At 35.7% G+C, this 25,707-nt stretch overlaps 1 protein-coding gene across 1 annotated transcript in view; it reads right to left on the bottom strand.

The window, feature by feature from the left end:
- Positions 1 to 25,707, bottom strand: part of LOC142341221 (uncharacterized) — a 206,019-nt gene that overhangs the window by 112,601 nt on the left and 67,711 nt on the right. The window contains exon 12 of the mRNA XM_075392143.1: positions 13,851 to 14,063. Within this exon, the coding sequence (XP_075248258.1) occupies positions 13,851 to 14,063 (213 nt within the window). The remainder of the gene's footprint in view (positions 1 to 13,850; positions 14,064 to 25,707) is intronic.

Below are 25,707 nucleotides of genomic sequence, written 5' to 3' on the forward strand. Positions count from 1 at the left end.
TCCCCAACGATGTCTACCGAGTGGGCCAAGCCAAAAAATTTGCCCAAAGTTCAATAAAAATTGAAAAATTCACATATATGCAACACCAGTCTTGATGTGGAAAAATGACATAAATTACGAAAAAATTACATGTGAAAATTAGTACCAAATACTCTTCCAAACCAGTTCAAATTACACACAAATGCTGCAAACAACCAGGACAAGTACCTAGAACCATTAGAATCAGTCTATAACCAGTATTTCACAAGTAAAGTAAAGTTAATGCTCAAAAATGAAAAAAAAGTCATTATATCACCATTCTTGCACTATCACAAATATGTCATTATATAGCTACACACTGTCACAAAAATATTACCAAATGCTCACATGCACCACAGCTACTAGTTCCACCAGAAAAGCCAGTCATCAATGTTACAATCGATAGATAATAAGTAAAAACTCACCAATAAATGCAACTACACTACATGATAATCAAAACAATTGAACTGAAACTAGTTAATTTCCATCAGCGCACCCTTATCACTCAGCAAATTCAGGCACCAGCTGATAACACACACACCAGACAACGTAGAAAAGCCATAGACAACTGGTCACTACTATCATTGACATCAACTTATTAGTTAAACACTCACTAACTGTCCCATTTTCCCCTATTTACACTCTGAAAAACTTGAAAAAACATGTAAACACTGCATAATTCGACCCCCCCCCAACCATCATCCCCATCATCACACACCCATCAGTCAACCTAATAACCACACTTCAACATGTTTAAACACCATATTTAGTAGTAATATTAGCAATAAACACACACATCAACACACATGACCCAAAAGTAGAGTACACCTGAAACAAATAAATATCACATAACTAAGTGCCATATTGAGAAAACTAGAACTAGAAGCCCAAGTACAGTAAATAAATGAGTAAATAAACACAGGAAGCCCAACCAGAAACCAGTTGAAGCCTCAGAAGAGCCACATCAGCAGAAGATTGTCCTGAATCATAGTTGTTATTATTGAAACACGAAAATGTTACTTAACCTTGTATTGAATCTCGTACTTTTCGGCCTCACTTTTGAGACTCCGATCAACACAGAAGAAGCGTTGGCCCAGGGAATAATCTTCCACAAGGAAGGAAAGATCCTTATTACTGAGAAGTTTATCAATGCAGAGTTTTTAGTACCGTTTCCGAGGTATAACTTTACAGTACGACAACAAGTAGAGACCCTACTTCTTGAACTCTCCAAGAAATGGATAACACAATCGGAGTTCTGCAACATGAAGCACAGTACCACGTACCGAAACAAGACAGAAGTCTTCAATGTTGACTGGCTTTACTCAAAGATTCTAAACGAAACAATCGAAGCAGAAATTGAAGTCTTTAAACTACGCAATGAGACTGAAAAACTCCTCACCAGAGCCGAAGAGGACCCCCGAAACAGACAGAAAAGAGCCGCCCCTCTTGCTATAGCAGCCGCAGTCGCTGGAATTGGACTCTTTGGTCTAGGAATAGCAATGAGCAGCGGAGGATGCGGTGGAATCACAGGAATTTTCGGCTCATGCCAACGAACGTCTCAAAACGCTGAAAATATCGACCGATTAGCCAAAAGTTTTAATAGCCTCAACGACTATGTCATGGAAATCGGCGCACAAACAGATGAGAAAATTTTTCTAGTTGATGATGAACTTGCAAAGGTTTATAAAGTTCAAAACGAAATGCAAGAAAACCAAAACAGAAACTGGAAACTAGTTGAGGAACAATTCGCAATTGTAGACCAGAATCTGAACGCAATAGCAACATGCATGGAAATTTAAGCAACACAACAACAATTGAACTTGAACTTTGACATAGCAGCATCATTAATTCTTACTCTTTATGCAGATATTAAAAGTTATCGAGCAGCCTTATATTCCTTTCGAATTAATGTTATAAATGCTACTCCTACTTTACTTCCTCGTCTTTAGTATCTCTTTAGAATCTCTTTAGTACCGCGAAAATCTTTGATAAAGATCCTGGATGCAGTCCAAGATAGCCAAAAGAACGCCCCAGATCGTCTAACTTTGGCAATACCCATGACTGACATACTTTCGTACAACGATGCGAAATTAGTACAAGAGATTTCGACAGTTGAAGACGGACTTCTACTGACATTAGCCATTCCCCTAGCCTCTAGCCAGACAGTGTTTGAAGTTTATCGTGCAAATGTAATCCCTATGCCCCAAAAGGACTCTGTAGACGCCTTACAATGGGTGATAGAGGGAGAGTACTTAGCAATCTCAGAAGGACAGATGGAAACTACAGTACTGACGAAAGCTCAGTATGACAACAGTCTTGGATAGCCACGATACCGAATCTGTCATGAGACAATGGAAACCCACCTTGGATTCTCCTCGTGCTTAGCAATCCTCAAGTTTCATCATGCCATTACAGCATTGAAAGTATGTGACACAGAGAAGGTTGTGTTACCCAACCCTGAACGAGCACAGAATCTTGGATACCGAATTTGGCTCTTAACATCAGCTTCAATTGATTTTACCCTTAGTGAGATTGGTACGGACGAGAATGGCCGACACACCAACATTCCTCATAAAGGTTGTAACATCTGTTTAATCACATTAAAATGTGGACATACAATGTTCAGTGACCACATTAAAATTCGAGCTGATTTACAAAGTTGTCAGTATCTTCCAGCGAAGAGAATCAATGTAAAATTTTCAGATCCACTAGAACATTTAATTGACTCAGTTCCAAACATCAACGAACTTCCGAAGTACGAATCAAGCATTGAAGCAAACCTAGATTTATTGAAGAAAGTTAAAACAGAATTCATTCACTCCAATCGAAAGTTATCAACAGAATCACTTGATGATATAGCGAAGCCCATTACCACTGAAATGAAGTCATTTAAACCAGCACTAATTGAAAAACTTTAATCTTACGTTCCTATCAAACTTTCTCTTTCGCTGACAATCATTGTCTTTATCGGAAAACTAGCCTTACATATTCTCTTCATGTACTTATACCATAAAGTAGCTTTTGTAGGACGAATGGTGCCAAATTTCATGAAGCTTAACGGAACCAATGTACCGCTAAACCCAGTAGTTTCCGTACCCAAACATCTGAAAGCAGACGTCGTTACTAATCTAGCCAAACAACTAAAGCAACCGCCAACAGTCATCTCTCCAGAAGAACTTGGAACCCTCAAACGACAACGACGAAATTCAATGCCAGCAACCTCTACCATGTCACTCAACACCATGGATCGATTCAACACAGAAGACGAACTGGATAACCAAGCTCAACCCCGAGAGGAGAGTATACTTTGAGCTCTTGAAGGTCTTATATAGTTCAACAAGTATTAATCCTTTAACTGATTAAGTATCCCTTCACTCATTAAGTTTCCTTCTAAGTGCTTTAAATCATCAAACCAGTGCTTCAATCCCAGAAATTAACCAGTGCTTTCAACCACTTATTCAGCCAGTTCAAATGTGTTACCCTAATCAAAGTTTAGAGCCATTATTCAGTGAAATAATCATATTTATTTCCAGTGCTAATTCCCGTTAATCTCTTAACTTTAACTTATGTTTCCACTCTTTATTCTGAAATATCGCATCTTCAACATCCTTAATGTTCCTTCAAAGCCTTTAATCTTGTCTTAACCCTCTTTATTTTTACCTTTATCTTAATTTGTCTTAACTTAAACTTTATTTCTTTTTAATTCTTTAATTGTCTTTAACTTTAATGCTTTCGTTCAAAAACTCTTTTCTAAGAAAACATAAATTGGGTGGCTCCAACGAAAACATGTATCTATAACCTCATACTCGTGCAGATTATATGTTTTACAGAAAAATTGTAAAACCCAGTTCTTTCCCAAAAATTTTCATGGAAAATTTTCATAAAGTCCGGTAGTGTCACGCCCCTATTTCGTCCCTCATAGTTACGTGATTATTTTCCTTTAAATATCCATAAATAAGTGCTTTAATCTAGTTCATATTCATTTAGTTTCAAGGCCATATATAGCCAGTATTTCCATATAAGCCTGTAACCCCAAATTTGTTTATGTTTACAAGAAAACAACCGCAGAGTGACAGTTTTACTAGTAAATATATCAAGTGCCTAAAAGCCTCAATATTTACTTTTTTGAGTTTCTTGAATATAAATTTGCATAATTAGTAAATAATTTCATGAGAGATTATGTACTTGGTGAAGTAATTATTCTGATAAAGTAGGTGCTAATACGGAACTTGTATATGTACTTAACAAACATCAAGAGACGTAAAAAAGCCGGAAACTGCCCAACTTGTAGATCAGTAAATATTTGCGAAGGACCAATACAACTCGAGGCACAGTCCTGCGGAACTTACGACCAGAACACCGGAGAAACAGCCTGACCATCAGTTGCTAATAAAACTCAGCAAAAACTTAAACTTTTTATTCTTTCAATGAAACTTTGTCTTTATTTTCTGATATAATAATTAAAAGGATTGAACTGGAAATTCTCTTAAAACTTCCAAGTTTGACAGACTTTGTTAGAGTAGAAAATGAGACTAACAAAACTCTAAAAAACAAGGCAAACTAGTGGATATATCATGCATCCGAACCGCTCAGTAAAAGGCTGTTACTAGCTAATTTTATTTAAAATATATCCGCTAAAAATCGCACTGTGAAACATCTATACAAGTCCTTGTAAATGACAATAATTATTCCAAGTTATCTCTCAAAAGTCATTTAAACCAGCACTAATTGACAAACTTGAATCTTACGTTCCTATCAAACTTTCTCTTTCGCTGACAATCATTGTTTTTATCGGAAATCTAGCCCTACATATTCTCTTCATGTACTGATACCATAAAGTAGCCTTTGTACGACGAATGGTGCCAAATTTCATGAAGCTTAAAGGAACCAATGTACTGCTAAACCCAGTAGTTTCCGTACCCAAACATCTGAAAGCAAACGTCGTTACAAATCTAGCCAAACAACTAAAGCAACCGCCAACAGTCATCTCTCCAGAAGAACTTGGAACCCTCAAACGACAACGACGAAATTCAATGCCAGCAACCTCTGCCATGTCACTCAACACCACGGATCGATTCAACACAGAAGACGAACTGGATAACCAAGCTCAACCCGAGAGGAGAGTATACTTTGAGCTCTTGAAGGTCTTATATAGTTCAACAAGTATTAATCCTTTAACTGATTGAGTATCCCTTCACTCATTAAGTTTCCTTCTAAGTGCTTTAAATCATCAAACCAGTGCTTCAATCCCAGAAATTAACCAGTGCTTTCAACCACTTATTCAGCCAGTTCAAATGTGTTACCCTATTCAAAGTTTAGAGCCATTATTCAGTGAAATAATCATAATTATTTCCAGTGCTAATTCCCGTTACCCGTTAATCTCTTAACTTTAACTTATGTTTCCACTCTTTATTCTGAAATATCGCATCTTCAACATCCTTAATGTTCCTTCAAAGCCTTTAATCTTGTCTTAACCCTCTTTATTTTTACCTTTATCTTAATTTGTCTTAACTTAAACTTTATTTCTTTTTAATTCTTTAATTGTCTTTAACTTTAATGCTTTCGTTCAAAAACTCTTTTCTAAGAAAACATAAATTGGGTGGCTCCAACGAAAACATGTGTCTATAACCTCAGACTCGTGCAGATTATATGTTTTACAGAAAAATTGTAAAACCCAGTTCTTTCCCAAAAATTTTCATGGAAAATTTTCATAAAGTCCGGTAGTGTCACGCCCCTATTTCGTCCCTCATAGTTACGTGATTATTTTCCTTTAAATATCCATAAATAAGTGCTTTAATCTAGTTCATATTCATTTAGTTTCAAGGCTATATATAGCCAGTATTTCCATATAGGCCTGTAACCCCAAATTTGTTTATGTTTACAAGAAAACAACCGCAGAGTGACAGTTTTACTAGTAAATATATCAAGTGCCTAACAGCCTCAATATTTACTTTTTTGAGTTTCTTGAAGATAAATTCGCATAATTAGTAAATAACTTCATGAGAGATTATGTACTTGGTGAAGTAATTATTCTGATAAAGTAGGTGCTAATACGGAACTTGTATATGTACTTAACAAACATCAAGAGACGTACAAAAGCCGGAAACTGCCCAACTTGTAGATCAGTAAATATTTGCGAAGGACCAATACAACTCGAGGCACAGTCCTGCGGAACTTACGACCAGAACACCGGAGAAACAGCCTGACTATCAGTTGCTAATAAAACTCAGCAAAAACTTAAACTTCTTATTCTTTCATTGAAACTTTGTCTTTATTTTCTGATATAATAATTAAAAGGATTGAACTGGAAATTCTCTTAAAACTTCCAAGTTTGACAGACTTTGTTAGAGTAGAAAATGAGACTAACAAAACTCTAAAATACAAGGCAAACTAGTGGATATATCATGCATCCGAACCGCTCAGTAAAAGGCTGTTACTAGCTAATTTTATTTAAAATATATCCGTTAAAAATGGCACTGTGAAACATCTATATAAGTCCTTGAAAATGACAATAATTATTCCAAGTTATCTCTCAAATTTACCTCAATAACACCGTAGATTCATACTCTAAAAATCAGTGCGTAACAACGGGCCAGGTCAAACTTTTAATTGAAAAAAAGACACACACCTGCACAATAACTGCTCAAAACTTTGTTGGATTGCAATTAATAAAAGGGGCAACCTTCATTATGTCTCAAAAAATGCAAATCATGTGCTAGCGCAGGGAAATTTTTTCATATGGTGGAGAAATTTCTGACTAGGGAGGCGATCGAACCCGCGATCTCTCAGATGAGAGTCGGGTACATTATCCACTATGCTACACGGGCAATATTCTCACTTCCCTAGCTATTGGTTTTATTTTACTTCTAAATGCGCGCAAATCAAATCACCAGAAAAAATTAAAACGGCAAGCGTGCAGAAATCACTCGTGATGTACAATCGAAGTGATGTTCTAGAAGAAAACAGTGAAGCAAAAATTTCGAATTAAAAAAGACACAGCGATTAACTAAGTTTCACCTCATGTCTTTTGTCAACGATCGGCACTTGTATAGATGAGGTAACTGTGCACAAAACCTTTATGTTTATCATGGGCGTGGGAAACGGAACTTTCATAATGTTTTCGATTTTTTGAAACGCATTTTCCGTCGTATCTCCAGGAGCTGTGCCGTAGATGAGGATTCCGTAATCTATCGCCCGTTTAAGACATGTATGCAAGGTAGCATGTTTTGCAGCTTAAAAAGAGTACAAACATAACCGACTAACGTCGGGCGAATTGCTCTCAAACGACCGGCGAGCGGCTGGCTTCGTCAGTAGCTAAACACGGTTTATTGAAGCTAGCGCTAGCTTGATTCGACTCCTCAACTTTTAGTTTTCCAGCTTTAATAGTAAACAAATCAGATAGAAAACTGATATTTAAAAAATTTGCAAAATATTGCAAAATTTAAAAGAAAAGCTTCCAGATTTTGCAGTGACAATGTTCAAAACTTTTTTTCTCTCCTGAGTTATGTCAAGTAACTCATCTGCAAGACTTGAAAAACTTCGTTGGCCATTAATGATAGTTAAACTATGAAAAGGACAAAAACACTAAAAAACTTTGAAAACAATTGCAAATTTTAACAAAATCTTTCTGAAATTCAACACGAAGTAAAAAAAAATAGGAACGCTATAATAGCCGGCTGAGAAGATGAGGGCGACTCTTAATCAAATAAACTGATGTTTTAAAAACTTGCAAAATTTAAAAGAAAAGCTTCCAGATTTCGCAGTGAAAAGGCTCAAAACAATTTTTTGTCTCTGGAGTTATGTGCTGGAGTTATGTCGCTGGAGTTATGAAGTAACCCATCTGCAAGACTTGAAAAGCTTCATAGGCCAGTAATGATCTTTAAATTCAGAAAAGGATAAAAATACTCAAAAATTTTAAAAACAATCGCAAATTCTTGCTCAAGTTCAAGATATTAAAATCTTCGAAACCATTTCATTGTCTCAATAGATTATCCAGTATCACTACTTCAAGCTTAAATTAGGCTTACTGGCTCAAAAACATCCATAAACTTGGAACATAATAATTTTTCGAAAGTTAAAAAAATTAAATTTTATCAAAAAAGTCCTAAAGCTGGAGCCATTGAACTATTGATAACAATTCCATGAATCTAAAAACTATGCAACAACTTTTCATGAAGCCTTGGAGGAGGTTCCCAGGACCCTGGTGCCGGAAAAAAATATAAAAAAGTCAAAAGTTTAAAAACTTAAAAAAATTGCAAATATATTTAAAAATTGCTGATCTTAAAATCTTGAAAAACCTTTCACTACATTGAGAAGCTATGCAGTAACCTAAACTCCATCTCTAGAGGAGGTTGTGTGGCTGCTGAGGTTGGAGAAACCAAAAAAATGACAAAAAGTTTAAAAACTTATAAAAATTAAGTTGCAAAAGAAACTGCTAAAATTTGTGGTAATAGTTGTAACTAATCTATGGCCAACAAACATTTTTCAGTAACTCATTATCAATTCCTAACGGAGGTTTTCTGTTAGACTGAAAAACCTGAATAAATGACAATAATGACAAATAAACTTACAATAGCGATAATAAACTGACACCCTCACACCATAAGTATAAGTATAGGTCTCCAAAACAGTTTGAGCTGAAACAAAGCTGAAAGGCTCTAAGAGCACTTAATGCCCACTGGGCGCTACCTGTTTATCCCGTTGTTGAGGACGAAAAGTCAAAAGCGTCAGACGAAAAATCGGCCAAGCGAAAAATCGCATAAAAACATAGCTGGTAGAATAACGGAAACAACTCGAGTCGTCGTGCATTATAATCTGTAACCTAACCTTACCGAAATCAGAACATCAAAATAGGACAAAAGAAAAAAACGAAAGTAGCCCAACAAACCACATTAAAGTGTTTCAAAAATGCCGACAATTTTTTAGGTGCGGGGGGAGCTAGGTGGGGTGGGTGGGTAGATAGGTAGGTAGGTTGGTGGGTGGGTAGATAGGTTGGGGAGGTGGGTAGTGCTGGGGTAGTTAGGCGGTGGGGGGGGGGGGGGGGGGTAGGTAGGTTTAGGTGTGTGTGTGTGTGGGGGGGGGAATAGATAGGTGGTGGTGGGGGGTGGTTTGTGCGGTGTAGTTTAGATAATTAGGGGTGACTTACATAGAAACAAAAAATCTCAAAATGACCTCTTCACCTTGAACATTACCAGCAGTTCCTAATTACTATACATTACAAACGAAACTACTGTTAAAGTCCAATGTTCGAAAACGGAAGTCAGCAATCAAAAACGGAGGTAAATGCTCGAACAGAAAGAAGTCAAAATTTATTCAAGTCATGAAGAAACTTGCTTTCTGCTAAAAAACCTGTAGAATCTCAATACTCCTCTTCTAGTCGTAAAAAGACCGACAGGACTAAAATAATTGCTACAAAATTCGTTTGAGAGCATTTAAAAATTGTACTATATTTAACTTTGTTGCTCTCAATAACCTTCAATTAGAGTCACACACACACACTCTTACTTGACCTTATATCTTTGAAATGAAGTTAAAAAAAAATTTCAGAGTAAGGATCTCAATTTCAAAAGTGAGGCAATTCACTGGTGGCCACGAACTTGATCACTAGAATGACAAAAAACTCTCCACTATGAGAGTCATATTGAATAAACGCAAAAACTAGACCTAGAATGGACTACCAATGAATTGGGAAAACCATTAAGAAAACCATCACTTCAATTTGATTTAAAAATAAAAAAATATATGTGAACTGATCTTTAAAAAAGACAGCGCCCCAACTACCTGATCAAAAATTTGAAACATAAAACGTAAAACGTCGGATAAATTGCTCTCGAATTACAAGCGGGGCAATTTAATTCAGGGGCTGTAGATTAGATAAATTTTTCTTTATGGATGTAAAAACATTAGACGAAGGTCGGGTTCAAACCAGGACCTCCTGATTCGATTCTGTCACCTCGACAGAGTCATTAGCCACTGGGCTATCAAGGCCTTGTCACCGTTTTCTAACAATTGGTCATGTTTGAACAACGACCTTCGGAGTGAGAGTAATTTGAATCACTCAAATGAAGAAAAGCGTGAAAAAGTCACTTGAGAAGTCAAAAAATATTGTAGAAGAAAAATGCAAAAACGGTCAATAGAAAAATCTGCATAGCATAGCTGGCAGATTGCCAGAAAATAGCCGCAATAGCTTCTTAGATATGCAGTCTCAAAAAACACAAAAAAGACAGACAAAAAACTAGTCTTTTCATTGAAGGCTGAGATGTTAAATTTTGATTAAGAATCTGTTCAAGTTAGTGCTGACTCTATTAGCTGCCATCAAATAACCTTCATTTAAAAGCATAACCTTCATAACTTTCAAAAAACATTCACTTGACCTTATCTCTGAGTTAAAGTAAATAAAAGTCAATTCCAAAGTCAGGAAGTCCTGTTTGAGAGTGAAGTAAGTCATGTGTGGCCAAAAATTTAATCACGCGAATGGGCAAAAATTTCGCTCCACTAGGAGCGAAAAATGACGTCACGCACCAACTTCAGTTGAAAATGCATGAAAGAATGAAAAAGCAGATTTGAAGTGGCTGTGACGTCACATGGTCGTAACAAAAATCTTGACGAAGTAAAAAATATAGCCGGAAGAATTCCGGAAACGACGCGAACAGTTGTCTTTGTAAAAAATTACCTTTTAATTCAACTGGTGCCTACTAAAGTTACTACTAAAAACATAAAAAAACAGTAAAAAAAGTAAGATAGCCCATAAAGCCAACTGAACTAAAAATTACATTACTCCAATATATAAACCCAGCCAAACTTTTTGTACGCTATCGAAAACATCAAAATACCCGAGCCCAAAAAGTCAAGCCATGTTAGACTCCCAAAACGTTAATTATGAAGAAAAATTTGAACACTGCGAGAAATTGCAAAAACTTACAAAATTTATCAAATTTCCGTAAGTTCTCTCTATGGAAACACTACTTTACTATGTAAATCAGTTATCAATTGGTAACTAGATACCCTTGTGGCTTTAAACAAAAACATTAGTTGTCGCTTTAAATCACAATGAACGCAAAAAAGCTAAACAATGACCAATGATCAAATCAAAATTATTCATGGAGACGACTAAATGAACAGAACAATAATCAAACGCAAAAATCCGTAACCGAGCCCTAAGAATACTCAAAGAAAAAGGGTGTTGTTCAAAATTTTAAAGTGAAGCTGGCAAAACCTCAGGGCCATATGTTAAATAAAATCAATTGCAAAAAAATTAAAAACTCAAAGGAAAAAGACACAAATTACTAAATAAAATCCATATATTTCAAATAGAAAAATGTAGGGCGATTAAAATTATAGATCTTGTGAGAACCTTGGAAAGAAACATGCTAGAATGTTGAGAGTACATGCATTTTGGAAAAGATAGAAAAACACTAATTCCCAATTTCTAAAAACAATTTGAAAAAAAATTCAAAATATGGTTAAAATATTCACTGAATTTTAAAAAGTTACAGCAAGAAACATGTCCATTAGGAATATTAGGCACTGATGGTTCACCAAAAAAAATTTTGAGGTAAAAAAACTCCAAGTACAATAAAAAAAACTTCGAAAACTGACAAAAAACCGTCTAAATCGGATTAGTATATGTACAATTTTGTAAAACAAAAACACCTCACGTGAAGAAGAGGCATACAATTCGGGAAATATGAAAAAAACGTTGACATATTTACTAATATAGTAAAAAAAAGTCGACTCAAACAACCAAAAAGGGAGAAATTAATAAAAACCAGAAATTGAGAACAAAAAAGGAAATGGGAGTCAATTTAGCACTTGAAACGCATTATTAAGCTCTCAGACACAAGGTGGTATACATTTCAGATGGTTTCATACTCATGCGACATCGATCAAAATTTACTACAAAAAAACCAAGTTACAAACATAACCGACTAGGGTCGGGCGAATTGATCTCAAACGACCGGCGAGCAGTTGGCTTCGTCAGTAGCCAGCCACGGTTCAGTGAGGCCAGCTTTAGCTCGACTCGACTCTGCAGTTTTTAGTTTTCTAGCCCTGTTAGTAAATAGATCAAATAAAAAATAATTAAAAAATATAAAACCTTTTTTTCCGAAAATTTGAAAAATTTTATCAAAAAAGTGCTAAAGCTGGAGTCATGAAAATATTAAACGCTTACCATCAAGCCTTGGAGGAGGTCCCTAGGACCCTGGTGCCAGACAAAAATGATTGAAAAAAATTCAAAAGATTAAAAAAAAACTCGAAAAAATTGCAAATATTTATAATTGCTGATATTAAAATCTTGAGAAAACATTCCATTACATTTTGAGGCTATCCATTAACCTATAACCAAACCCTAGATGAGCTTATGTGGCTCTTGATGTTGAAGAACACTGAAAAATGACAACAAATTTCAGAAGATTTTAAAAAAATTGCAACTTGCATAAAAAAACTGCAAAAATTTGTGACAATAAAAGTTGAAAACTAATCAATGGCCAAAAACAGTTTCCAGTACCTATTATCATACCCTAACAGATATTTTCTGTTAGGCCGAAAAACCGAATAGTGACAATATATGTCAAAAAAAAATTGAAAAAATGCAGTTTTGTAAAAAAAAAATGCTAAAATTTGTGGTGTTAAAATCTTGAAAAACATTCTATTAAATTTAGAAACTATACAGTAACTTTTTGTCAAACCCTAGAGGAGTTTCCTCGGCTCTTGGCGCTAAAAAAAACCTGAAAACCGACAAAAATTGAAAAAATGCAAGTTTTATCCAAAAAATTGCTAAAATTTGTCGTATTAAAAAATTGAAAGCTAATTAAATTTTTCAGTAACCTAAGGACGGCTTCTGGCCCCTGTCTCTAGAACGCCGTGAATAAAGAAAAAAGTCAAAAAATTGAAAAAAAAATTGCACGTTTTGAGGAAAAAATGCTAAAATTCATGAAGTTAAAATGTGGAAACCATTCCATTACCACTAGAAACTATGCAGTAATCTATTATAAGACCCTAGAGGAGGTTCCTTGACACCTACGGCGGAAAGAACTCAACAAATGACAAAAACAATCAAAAAGCTCGAAAAAATTGTGAAATTACTATAAAATTGCGTGTTTTTAGCGATCGGATGTTCGAACGTAGGGGGGAAGCTGTGCACCGGGCGGCTGATGGGGAGGGACGGGGTTTGGGCAACAGTGGGGTGGGGGGCAATAGCGCGGTGGGGGGCAACAGCGCGGTGGGGATGGGGGTCAACAGGGGGGAGGTGTCTCGACCTCTAAGAACCACCCTTCACACCATAAGTATAAGTATAATTCTCCAAAACAATTTGAGCTGAAAGAGAGCTGAAAGGCTCTAAGAGCACTTAATGCCCGCTGGGCGCTACCTGTTTATCCCGTTTTTAAGGACGAAAAGTCATAAGCGTCAGACGAAAAATCGGTCAAGCGAAAAATCGCATAAAAAAGACCGACAGGACTAATATAATTGCTAAAAACTTCGTTTGAGAGCAATTAATAAAAAAGTGGGCCAAATTGGACGAAAACACGGCTAAAAACTATCATCTATATGCCCCAATCCCTCAAAAACATTTTTCAAAGTCAAAAAGTAATTCATTGAACGCAGCACATGAACAAAAAACTTCTCTCGCTCAGAAGTTAGTTCACATGGCAATTTTACAATTAGGTCAAAACGCCGCCTGAACAAATAGTACTTCCGGTAAAAAAAACCTTAAGAAAACCAATACTCTTCGAGTCATAAGAGAAGGCCAAATAATAGTCCAAGAGAAGGCCAATAATAGTCCCAAATATCGCTTCGCGGCTATTATTAAAATAAGCAATAAGTTAGCCACTTACAGCTTTATCTTTAGATTCGTCTTTGGATGAGGAGGTTGAAGCTCCCGCACCTCTACCTGACTGGATGCCCTCTAATTCCAGTTCCTCTATCCTTCGACAGATGCTGTCCATGAACAGGTGCAGATCCATGGGCCTGTCAGAGTCTTTGAGGTTGTACCTGAAGGTGATACCATTGGAGAAGTCCATGTGCTCCTGTTTTCTGTTCACTAACAGCTGAAAACACCAACAGCGACATAACCAAAATTACAAATTTCGATAAAAATTCCGGCCATAACTAACAAAAACTGCAAAAATTTCGGCCAGGAGAACTAGGTGTGAAGTTAACTTAGTACAAACCATTTTCTGGGAATAAATTTTCAGCAGACAGTAATCCGTTAGCTATAAAAAAAACAAACATTGAACAAGGTAGTACAAAGGGGTCAAACTTTTAAAAATTTTGAGAGAATAAATTATGTTTTAAAGTCAAAAACGTGTACCCCCTTGAACTGATCTTTGCGTTGCATTAGTTAAAACGTGTTGAAATAGAACAGGTGATCCAACAAAACAAGTGTGTCATTTGAAATTAGGGCATCCTCCAATTAATTACGGGAAGTCAAGTATGTTATGATATCAATCACACAAAAACACAGCCGTCAGATTGCCCAAATAGAATCAAAACGGACTTAATGAAGTATAGATAGCAACAGATTCAGAGTTGAATTGATTCAGTTGCCAACCTTTTCAAACATAGCCGGCAGATTGCCCGAAAATAGCCGCGATAGACGCTTGGGGCCTTCCATGAATTGAAACAACTAAAGCGATTAGATAGACAGATCGACCACCAGTCCTTTAATAGACCACTAGGCTTTTTGGGTCAGCTTTGGACTGTCATTTATTTTTATGAGACACAAGCTCTATAAGGAGAAAGCCCTAATAAGGCTTTTCAAAAACAGGATCTTTTCCGTTTGTGCCCCCTCAGCTTAGTGGGCGCATATTATTTGCACCCCTCAGATGCACGTGCAATATTTCTTACAAAAGGACTTACTATGTAATGACACGTGCTCTGTAACTGGGGGGGGGGGGGCGCATAACGTACTGGGGGCACACGGAGAAGATCCCAAAATTAATATTTGAAATCAAAAACTCAAGACTCTAATAATTAAGAATTAGGGCATATATGTTTGGCACTACTTAGATGCACACTATTGACCTTTAACAACTAAACGTTCATAATATTTAAAGTTCCATAAGTGAGTTCAGAAGTCATTTTTTTGAGTGAGGTAAGTCATTGAAAAAGTCAAGTCCAAGAAGTGAGGGTAAGACGAAACAAAAATCTGTTAGACGAAGTAAAAAAAAAATTAAGGAGCGCTATAATAACCGCCTGGAATTGAGGACGCCGCTATTAAAAGACCAAAAGGTTTTCAAAAGTCTTTTCAAAAAATTCAAATTGGTTATTTTTATTTTGGTCTCGAGGCTTTATTATTAACAGTGATCATTATATAGGAGTCCCCGATTCACCTTTAACGAGGTTAGAGTGATCGCAAGTGACCTGAGAAAAACAGAAGTCATTTAGAGAGTGAGCTAAGATAGCAATTATAAAAAAAATTTCCACACACTTCAGCTTTCAACTTATCGCCAATTAGTTTAAGATATCACGTCACGCACACAAGAGAAGCAAACGAGCAGCGAAATAGCTACATAAAAGGATCAATAAAATTACTTTATTGTAGCTTCTGGCGTGAAAGAATGAAAAACGAAAAAAAGCGTCACACGACGAAATGAAAACAACATAGCAGGAAAAGTCCTGACACAATTAAAAGAATTCGCATTGACTAAAGAAAAACAGACCTAGAACGGAATGTGAATGGATTGGGAAAACCATTTGGAAATAAGATACAAAAATCTAAAACATAGCCGGCAGATTGCCGGAAAATAGCCTCCATTGACGCGCTGGATGCACATCGTGAATGACATTGAAGAAGAGGAGACAAACTGACTGAATGTTTTTTTGTTTTCAGTGTCAAAAAAGTTCTAATTTGGCGTTGTTTTATTTAGACTCTAAAACTAGAAATAATTGAGCTTCTTAGCTCAAAGCTAATAAGTTTAATACGAAAATCAGCTAGCAAACACTAACTAACTTTGAAATCCAAATTCTTAAGGACGTAATGACCGTGCTTCATCGAATTATCCCGTCTCTTTTGATTTTGCTCTTTTGACCTTGACTGTATTCACCATAATACGTAATTCATTGAGTGAATGGATTTAATAACCATTCAGTTAAAACACTGAGTGAAGTAAGTCAGAATTCAAACGTGAAAATCGTGACTAACGTAAAACGCAAAACGTGAAACAAAAGGTGAAACGAAGGTTCAAACACCGTTTTCTCACTCTACTTTAAAATCAGAGCGAAAAAAAGTCCACGATGCAAACCCACTTGCTTTTTCGCTCCAGTTCCTGTTTCGGCTTGACCTAAACCTTCACTTCAATTTGAGTTCAAAAATCAAGAAAATGTGTGAACAGATCTTAAAAAAAGAGCGCCCCAATAGTAGTAGTAGTATCAGACTTCAATTACCTTCTGAGGGTATAAACAAGGATAATGATAAAAATGGTAGCACAAAGATAAAAAAGATATTAATTATGTAACAGCTAGGAAAAAAAATAATCATAAATTGAACAGAAAGTCATGCAATACAGAAACTACATCTACACATGAGGTACCACGTGCAAGATTAGTTGAAATCAAATTTATCATTTCTCATTGCCATCAGCAGATTTTGAGTTACGGTTTTGGATTTGCGAATATCCTTGAAAAAACTGATACTGACATTAAGTAAATCCGCGGCGTCATTTATAATAGGTTCAACTCTGAAGAAAAACGATGTTTCTGGAGAATTTTTCTTAGCTCATGTCACTGCCAGACGTTCACGATTAAGAAATCGTAGGTTCAAGACCTTTGAGTACAACTTGAAAAACTTGTCAAAAGATATGCAATTCTCATTGTCTAAGATTGCCGTAAAGACACTTATGTCACGATCGAAAAAATGATAGCATATTGGCAGAGTTGGATAATTTTTTTGCAGGGAGGAGTAGTTAATGTAACCAAAGCACCAACGCAGGCCATGGATATTGAGCTGTTCTAATCTCCGTATATCAAAAATTTCAGGAAACCAAGCAGGGTTTCCATATAGAAGAACCAACAAAACATGTCTTGAATAAATTGAATTTAACTCCAGATGGGAGGTTGAACAGAACACTGTGCTTCAGGTAATTGAACGATCGACGAGCTTTTACTATTTTTGTCTAACTATGACGACTCCATTTCAACGTTTTGGATACCTCAATTCCCTGATCCGTAATATTATCAAGCGAAGGAATCTCGACCTTGCCAAGAAATAAATTATCCAACGACATTCTGCTAATATGTAAATAACCACTTTTGCTGAATTAAAAGACAAATAGTTACAATAAGCCCATAACCGCAACAGTTCACTTCGCAATATTAATTTGCACCCATAGATCATTTTGAGCATTATTCAAGCAAAAGTCGCCATGGCAGAGCAATTTCGTGTCGTCAGCGTAGCAGAACACTTTTGATACTTCGGGTACGTCAATCACATCATCAACAAAAATCTAAAAGAAAAGCGGCCCCAACACGCTTCCCCGAGGAACACCACTAGTAACTGGGAGGCTCTCTGAAAAGAAACCATTTAAATTAACACATTGCCGTCTAGATGATAAATAAAAATCAATAAGTTTCACAAAATATTCGTCAAAACCAGAATGAATAAAACGAAAGCAGCGTGGAGTGGTCCACAGAATCAAAAGCTTTGCTGAAATCTAAATAAACAATAACTTGCTCAACGTTTCCGTCATAATTCAGATACAACTCATGAATAAATATGAGCAATTGCGTAACTGTAGAATGTTTTGCACGAAATCCATGTTGTCTAGGGTTCAGCAGATCTTTAATCTTCGGATAAATAAACAGAAACAGAATTTTCTCTAAAACTAACAATAACCTCGGGAGTATTGAAATAGGCCGATAATTTTCAACGCCCGCTCGAGGTCCTTTTTCTGTGAATAGGGGTGACATAGGCACATTTCCAATTTGCGGGCCAAGTTTGTGAATTAATATTCTATGTGAAAACAAGATGAATTAATGGTACTAATGTATGTGCCGCTTTACTTAAACAGGTCGGCGGAATGCCATCAAAAGCAGCAGTCGAGCTACTTGGGACACTAAAAAGATAATTTTAAATTTCATCAAGCCTGAACTGAACATCAGATAACTTGATCTCATTGCCGCACACTGTCAGTTAACTCTATTTCAGTTTTCGGTTGGAAAACTGAAACAGAAAAAAATTGTTGAACAGATTTGCTTTCACTGAGCCTTCAAAAGACACCCAGTTTTTGTAGATCATTTGTTTAGGTAAGAAATTTCTACCACTTAAACTTTTCAACATTGCAAACGCTTCATTAGTATTAAACTTCTGTACACTGTTCAACAAGACCTGCTTGTCCATGTCAGTAAGAATCATTAGCTCCTTTTCGAGGCATTCAACTGAATTTTCCTGATGCTTTCGAGCTGTATTTAGTTCATTTAAACAATGCATTGTCTGCGACGAATAATAGAATGGCGCTTCGAAGCGCTTTCTCCATTTTCTGTTAAGACTTTGGTTGAGAGCGCAAAATACTTTACGATAGAATGATAGAAAATCAGGATTCAAGTTGTGGCATTCCTGAGCGAAAGATCGTGAGTGTTAGATGCGACGTCAGCCTCGTTAAAAGAGCTGATCGTATAAGCGTGCCCATTTGCATATTGGTAATCTCGGTCAACATTGGTTAAAAGAAAAGGATAATGATCTGAGCACAATCGCTCTACAAAATTGAAGTCCCATTTGTCGGGATGAGAGCAAAAAAATACTTCCAAGCTTATGAGTAGGCAAATCAACAATTTGTTTCAGGAATAAATCATTGCATAAAAATTCTAATAATTTTTGTTCGTCAGAATGAGGCGAAGAGATCGACTCCCGACGTACTTTGGGAAAATTAAAATCACCAAGTAGAATCCACTGGACAGATTTGCGTTGATCACAGCTTAGGCAATTACAATTCAAATTGAAATTCTTGGAAAAACCAAGATCACCGCAAAATAGCTACGCCAAGCTTCCAGCTTGGCTGCTATAAACACCATATCCTAAGATGATATTACTGCAATCATCTTAAAAAAACAGCAAACCAAAACAATCCAAATCTTTGAATTGTAAGAAAAAAGGAGCGCTATAACAGCCAGTTATTATATATAGCAACATAACCGACTAAAGTCGGAGCGAATTGCTCTCAAAAAAACCGGCGAGCAGTTAGTTTCGTCAGTAGCTAGCTACGGTTTAGGCAAGCTTAGCTTAATTGAAGGGGTATGAGGAGAGCGCTGCGGGGGGAGGGGTGCACCGGGGGATCAACTTCTAAGAAGCACCCTTCACACCATAAGTATAAGTCTCCAAAAGGGTTTCTGTGAATCGCATACTTTGAGACTAGTGAGCTGAAAGGCTATCAGACAACTTAATGCCCGCTGGGCGCTACCTGTCTATCCCGTTTTTGAGGACGATAAGGCAAATGGGTCAGACGAAAAATCTGTCAGCGCCCCCTTCCCCCAACTAGGGGTTACGGGTGGAATGAGGCGGGGGGGGGGGGGAGTGTCTAGGCAATCAAAGAAGCGCCTTTATGTATCCTGAAGTCTTTGCTAATTAGTAAACCGTAAATCAACTCACAAAAAGGTGTATCCCGTATAACTCTGATGGATGACATTTAATCCTATAATTCTTAAATACAATTAAACACATTAAAGAGTGACGAATAAGACCGGATTTTTTTAAAAGAGATGAAAGATTGAGGGCAAAATAAATATTCTCATCAGACATTATGCGCACCTTAAGGTTCGCAGAAGCCATTCAAACAGTGAGCCCAGCCACTTATGACTGAAAAAAAATGACACCATACAAGAATGAATACCTCTATAAAAAGTTCAATATTCATGTAAGGAATGAAAAATGACCCTAAAGTCTGAGGAAACTCACAGGTTTGAGGTTTAGGCAGTGAATGACAGGCCGTGATCAGAAACAAAAAGCCAAAAAAACTTCTGAAAATTTTATAGAACAAAACATTGGCAGCAGAATGCCGGGAACGGGCCGTAGTTGACTTGCTTGATCATGATTGAAACAGAAAAGGCGAAAGAAGAAATAAAAAGTGTTCAATTTGGTGGGTAGTTTAAATTAGATTCTAAAATTATACTCAATTCAGCTTCTAAACTGGAAGCTGAACTTTAATACTAATGCAGCTAGCAATCTCTCTAATGAACCTTGATAACCTAATACACTATGGCTTAATGACCGGGCTTTATCGGTTAAAGTCGATTCTTTTTATTTTACTCTTTTCAACTTGACCGTATTCCCTACATTGCATAATTCAATGAGTGAGACTTTGAAATCTATTCAGTAGAAACCGAGAGTGAGGTAAGTCAGGAGTCAGACATGAAAGCCATGACTTGTGCTAACAAAAAACGTGAATGAAAGGTAAAGAGTGAACGAAATGTAAAAACATAGCAGGACAAGTCCTGACGTACAATTCGAAGAATTTTCATTGACTAAACAGAAAAACTAGACCTAGAACGGACTATAAGTGAATTTAGAAAACCATTTAAAAAAATCAGAAAAAAAATAAGAAAAAAAATCAATGTCAAAATGCCACATGTGAACAAAAAAAAACCACTAGCGAGAAATGAAAATTTAACTCAAACAAAAAACTAGGCCTAGAAGGAGCTGTGAATGAATTGGGAAAACCATTAAGAAAAAAATATCCGATCCAAAAAATCGAAAAAACAGTAAAAATCAGAGTGAAATTGCCGCATGTGCACAAAAAACCACTACTGAGAAACCGAATTTTTGTTCAAACACCATTTTCGCACTCTACTCTAAAATTAGAGCGAAAAAAATTCACGCCGCAAAATCACTCGCTTTTTCGCTCCATTTCCTGTTTCGGCGTGACCAAAATCACTACTCCAATTTGACTTCAAAAATCATGAAAATGTGTGAACAGATCTTAAAAAAAACAGCGCCCCAATACAATTCAATTTCTATGAATTGTAAAAAAACATAACAGGACAATTTAAAAACATTGAAACACTAAAGACCTGACAATTAACAAATTAACAGGAGCAAGAAACTAAAACAGTCGACAAAACCGACAAAACAAACGACAAATATGCGCCAATATAAACAAAAAAAACTAAAAAAAAAGAAAATTTGTTTTTGCAAGATCTAAAGTTTAAGAATCACTAAAAATAACAACACTTAAAAATTTAAAAATATCAACTCTAAGCATCCATAGAATCAGTACATAACCTTAAGGTAATCAATGACAAAACGCAAAAAAAAGGCTAAAACTAAAGAAATTGTAAATAATCAGAACATCATTGAAAGTCAAGGCGTCAAAATGGGAGAAACTCAAAAATACACACCAAAATCCTTAAACAAAAGCTAAAAATTTGAGCAAAAAATGGACCACAACTACGCCGCACAAAAACAACTAAAAACATTTTTTGAGAACACATTCAGTAAAAGTAACAGAAAGCCAAAGCTACGGACTGAAACAATCATTTTGGTTAACTAAATCTTCAATAGAGGCCAATGAGACCTGTCATTAATTATACTAAAGGACAAGATAACCGAAATATAAAAGGACAAATACCAAATCATCACATATATTTGGACAAAAAATAGCGTCAAAGAAATAAAAATCGTTAGCTGCGCGCTGATAAATTCAAATTTAAATCAATAAGCTTAAATAAATAAGCTTAATTAAATCATATGTATCATTTAAACAGCACCCAATAGAAGGTACTCTGAAAGCCGAAATCAATTATCCAGACGTGAAAAAAATCACTTTCAAAAACCGAAAAATTGTTTAAATACCAATTTCTTGTAGAACTCCGAAGACTTATATTCAGTTATATTGCATGGACGAATGAACAAAAAGTGGCTGTGACGTCATATGGTCGTAACAAAAATCATGACGACGAAATAAAAAAAACAAGAGAAGGCCAATAATAGCCCCAGCTATCGCTGTGCGGCTATTAAAAAAGACGAGGGACTAATATAATCCTACAAACTTCGTTTGAGAGCAATTAAAAACATACCCGGAAAATTAGATTGCAAGAAAATAGCTTCCATTGATCCCAATAACCCCGATTGGGCTTGAAAAAAAATGAACTCATGTAAAAAAATTTCGGGTGCGAACTATTTTGATTTCATTGCGTTGTTAGACAAACTCCTGTTTCTTAGCTCATGAGAAATTGTGAAAACATCTTACAAAAAAAAAACATACCAGTACGAGTCCTGAAAAACAAACGAAAAATTGAATCCCAAACTGGAATTACTGTTTCTGACCAGCAGATCAATTAAACAATGCCAACCAAGAAGACACTCAAAGGTTGAAACTAAAATAATCAAACTAAGTAAAAAAACGTAATCATTGCTAAAGCTCTTGACGCTGTTACAATGAAGGCCAAACTCGCTCCATTTAATTAACCAAAATAACCAACGCACTAGCCTTGAAAGAGTTTATTGAGCACTAAAGGTAGAAAAACTCGAGAAATAATACAAATACTATAGAAAATTTGAAAATTGAAAAATTTATTAAAATTTTTTAAATTTGGCAATATTATTATGTTTGAAGCCATTTTTTCTCTTAAATCTGTCCGGTAAACGATCTGCAAAACCTAAAAAGTTTTATTGGCTCTTAAAGAATGATAAACTCAGATAATAACAAAAACTTTCATAAAATTTAGAATTCCAAACATAGAAATGTTGCTTCAATAGAGGCCAATGAGACCTGTCATTAATTATACTAAAGGATAAGATAACAGAAATATAAAAGGACAAATACCAAATCATCACATATATTTGGACAAAAAATAGCATCAAAGAAATAAAAATCGTTAGCTGCGCGCTGATAAATTCAAATTTAAATCAATAAGCTTAAATAAATAAGCTTAATTAAATCATATGTATCATTTAAACAGCACCCAATAGAAGGTACTCTGAAAGCCGAAATCAATTATCCAGACGTGAAAAAAATCACTTTCAAAAACCGAAAAATTGTTTAAATACCAATTTCTTGTAGAACTCCGAAGACTTATATTCAGTTATATTGCATGGATGAATGAACAAAAAGTGGCTGTGACGTCATATGGTCGTAACAAAAATCATGACGACGAAATAAAAAAAACAAGAGAAGGCCAATAATAGCCCCAGCTATCGCTGTGCGGCTATTAAAAAAGACGAGGGACTAATATAATCCTACAAACTTCGTTTGAGAGCAATTAAAAACATACCCGGAAAATTAGATTGCAAGAAAATAGCTTCCATTGATCCCAATAACCCCGATTGGGCTTGAAAAAAAATGAACTCATGTAAAAAAATTTCGGGTGCGAACTATTTTGATTTCATTGCGTTGTTAGACAAACTCCTGTTTCTTAGCTCATGAGAAATTGTGAAAACATCTTACAAAAAAAACATACCAGTACGAGTCCTGAAAAACAAACGAAAAATTGAATCCCAAACTGGAATTACTGTTTCTGACCAGCAGATCAATTAAACAATGCCAACCAAGAAGACACTCAAAGGTTGAAACTAAAATAATCAAACTAAGTAAAAAAACGTAATCATTGCTAAAGCTCTTGACGCTGTTACAATGAAGGCCAAACTCGCTCCATTTAATTAACCAAAATAACCAACGCACTAGCCTTGAAAGAGTTTATTGAGCACTAAAGGTAGAAAAACTCGAGAAATAATACAAATACTATAGAAAATTTGAAAATTGAAAAATTTATTAAAATTTTTTAAATTTGGCAATATTATTATGTTTGAAGCCATTTTTTCTCTTAAATCTGTCCGGTAAACGATCTGCAAAACCTAAAAAGTTTTATTGGCTCTTAAAGAATGATAAACTCAGATAATAACAAAAACTTTCATAAAATTTAGAATTCCAAACATTGAAATGTTGCTTCAATAGAGGCCAATGAGACCTGTCATTAATTATACTAAAGGATAAGATAACAGAAATATAAAAGGACAAATACCAAATCATCACATATATTTGGACAAAAAATAGCATCAAAGAAATAAAAATCGTTAGCTGCGCGCTGATAAACTCAAATTTAAATCAATAAGCATAAATAAATAAGCTTAATTAAATCATATGTATCATTTTAACAGCACCCAATAGAAGGTACTCTGAAAGCCGAAATCAATTATCCAGACGTGAAAAAAAATCACTTTCAAAAACCTAAAATTTGTTTAAATACCAATTTCTTGAAGAACTCCGACCAAGAACCCCAAAACATAATCGACTATTTTCGGGCGAATTGCGCTTAAACAACTGTCGAGCGGCTGGGTTAAACCGTCACTAAGTATGGTTTAGGGAGGTTGGCTTGAGCTCAATTGCCGTGGGTGAAGTTGGTGGTCAGGGGGGGGGGGGGAGTGGTGGCAGACTCTTTTAATCTTAACACCATGAATTGTTTCCAAAAACAGTTTAGTTGAATTGCATACTTAGACTATAGTTTAAAACAAGAGAGTCTCTAAGGGCCCTTGATGCCTTCCGGGCACTAACTGTTATCCTGTTTTGAGGACGAACAGTCGAATGGGTTAGACAAAAAATTGCATAACATAGCTGGCAGATTGCCAGAAAATAGCCGCAATAGATTCGTAGATCGGCAGTCTAAAAAAACAGTAAAAAGACAGACCAAAAAAATTCGTCTTTTCATTGAAGGCTGATCTGATATATTTTGATTAAAAACCTGTATAAGTTATTGCTGCCTCTATTAGCTGATCTCAAATAACCTTCATTTAGAGTGACACACGCCCATTTGACCTTATCTCTTTGATCTAAAGTAAATAAAAGTCAATTTCCAAGTGAGGAAGTCATTTGTGAGAACGAGGTAAGTCAAGTGTGACCAAAAATTTAATCACGCGCATGAACAAAAAACTCGCTCCACTAAGAGCGAAAAATGACGTCGAACATGCAATTCAGTTATATTGCATGATCGAATGAACAAAAAGTGGCTGTGACGTCATATGGTCGTAACAAAAATCATGACGACGAAATAAAAAAAACAAGAGAAGGCCAATAATAGCCCCAGCTATCGCTGTGCGGCTATTAAAAAAGACGCGGGACTAATATAATCCTACAAACTTCGTTTGAGAGCAATTAAAAACATACCCGGAAAATTAGATTGCCAGAAAATAGCTTCCATTGATCCCAATAACCCCGATTGGGCTTGAAAAAAATGAACTCATTGATGTAAAAAAATTTTCGGGTGCGAACTATTTTGATTTCATTGCGTTGTTAGACAAACTCCTGTTTCTTAGCTCATGAGAAATTGTGAAAACATCTTACAAAAAAAACATACCAGTACGAGTCCTGAAAAACAAACGAAAAATTGAATCCCAAACTGGAATTACTGTTTCTGACCAGCAGATCAATTAAACAATGCCAACCAAGAAGACACTCAAAGGTTGAAACTAAAATAATCAAACTAAGTAAAAAAAACGTAATCATTGCTAAAGCTCTTGACGCTGTTACAATGAAGGCCAAATTCGCTCCATTTAATTATACCAAAAAAACCAACGCACTAGCCTTGAAAGAGTTTATTGAGCACTAAAGGTAGAAAAACTCGAGAAATAATGCAAATACTATAGAAAATTTGAAAATTGAAAAATTTATTAAAATTTTTTAAATTTGGCAATATTATTATGTTTGAAGCCATTTTTTCTCTTAAATCTGTCCGGTAAACGATCTGCAAGACCTAAAAAGTTTTATTGGC

This window comes from Convolutriloba macropyga, chromosome 1, assembly GCF_964194025.1.
Source record: "Convolutriloba macropyga chromosome 1, txConMacr16.3, whole genome shotgun sequence".
NCBI lineage: Eukaryota > Metazoa > Xenacoelomorpha > Acoela > Convolutidae > Convolutriloba > Convolutriloba macropyga.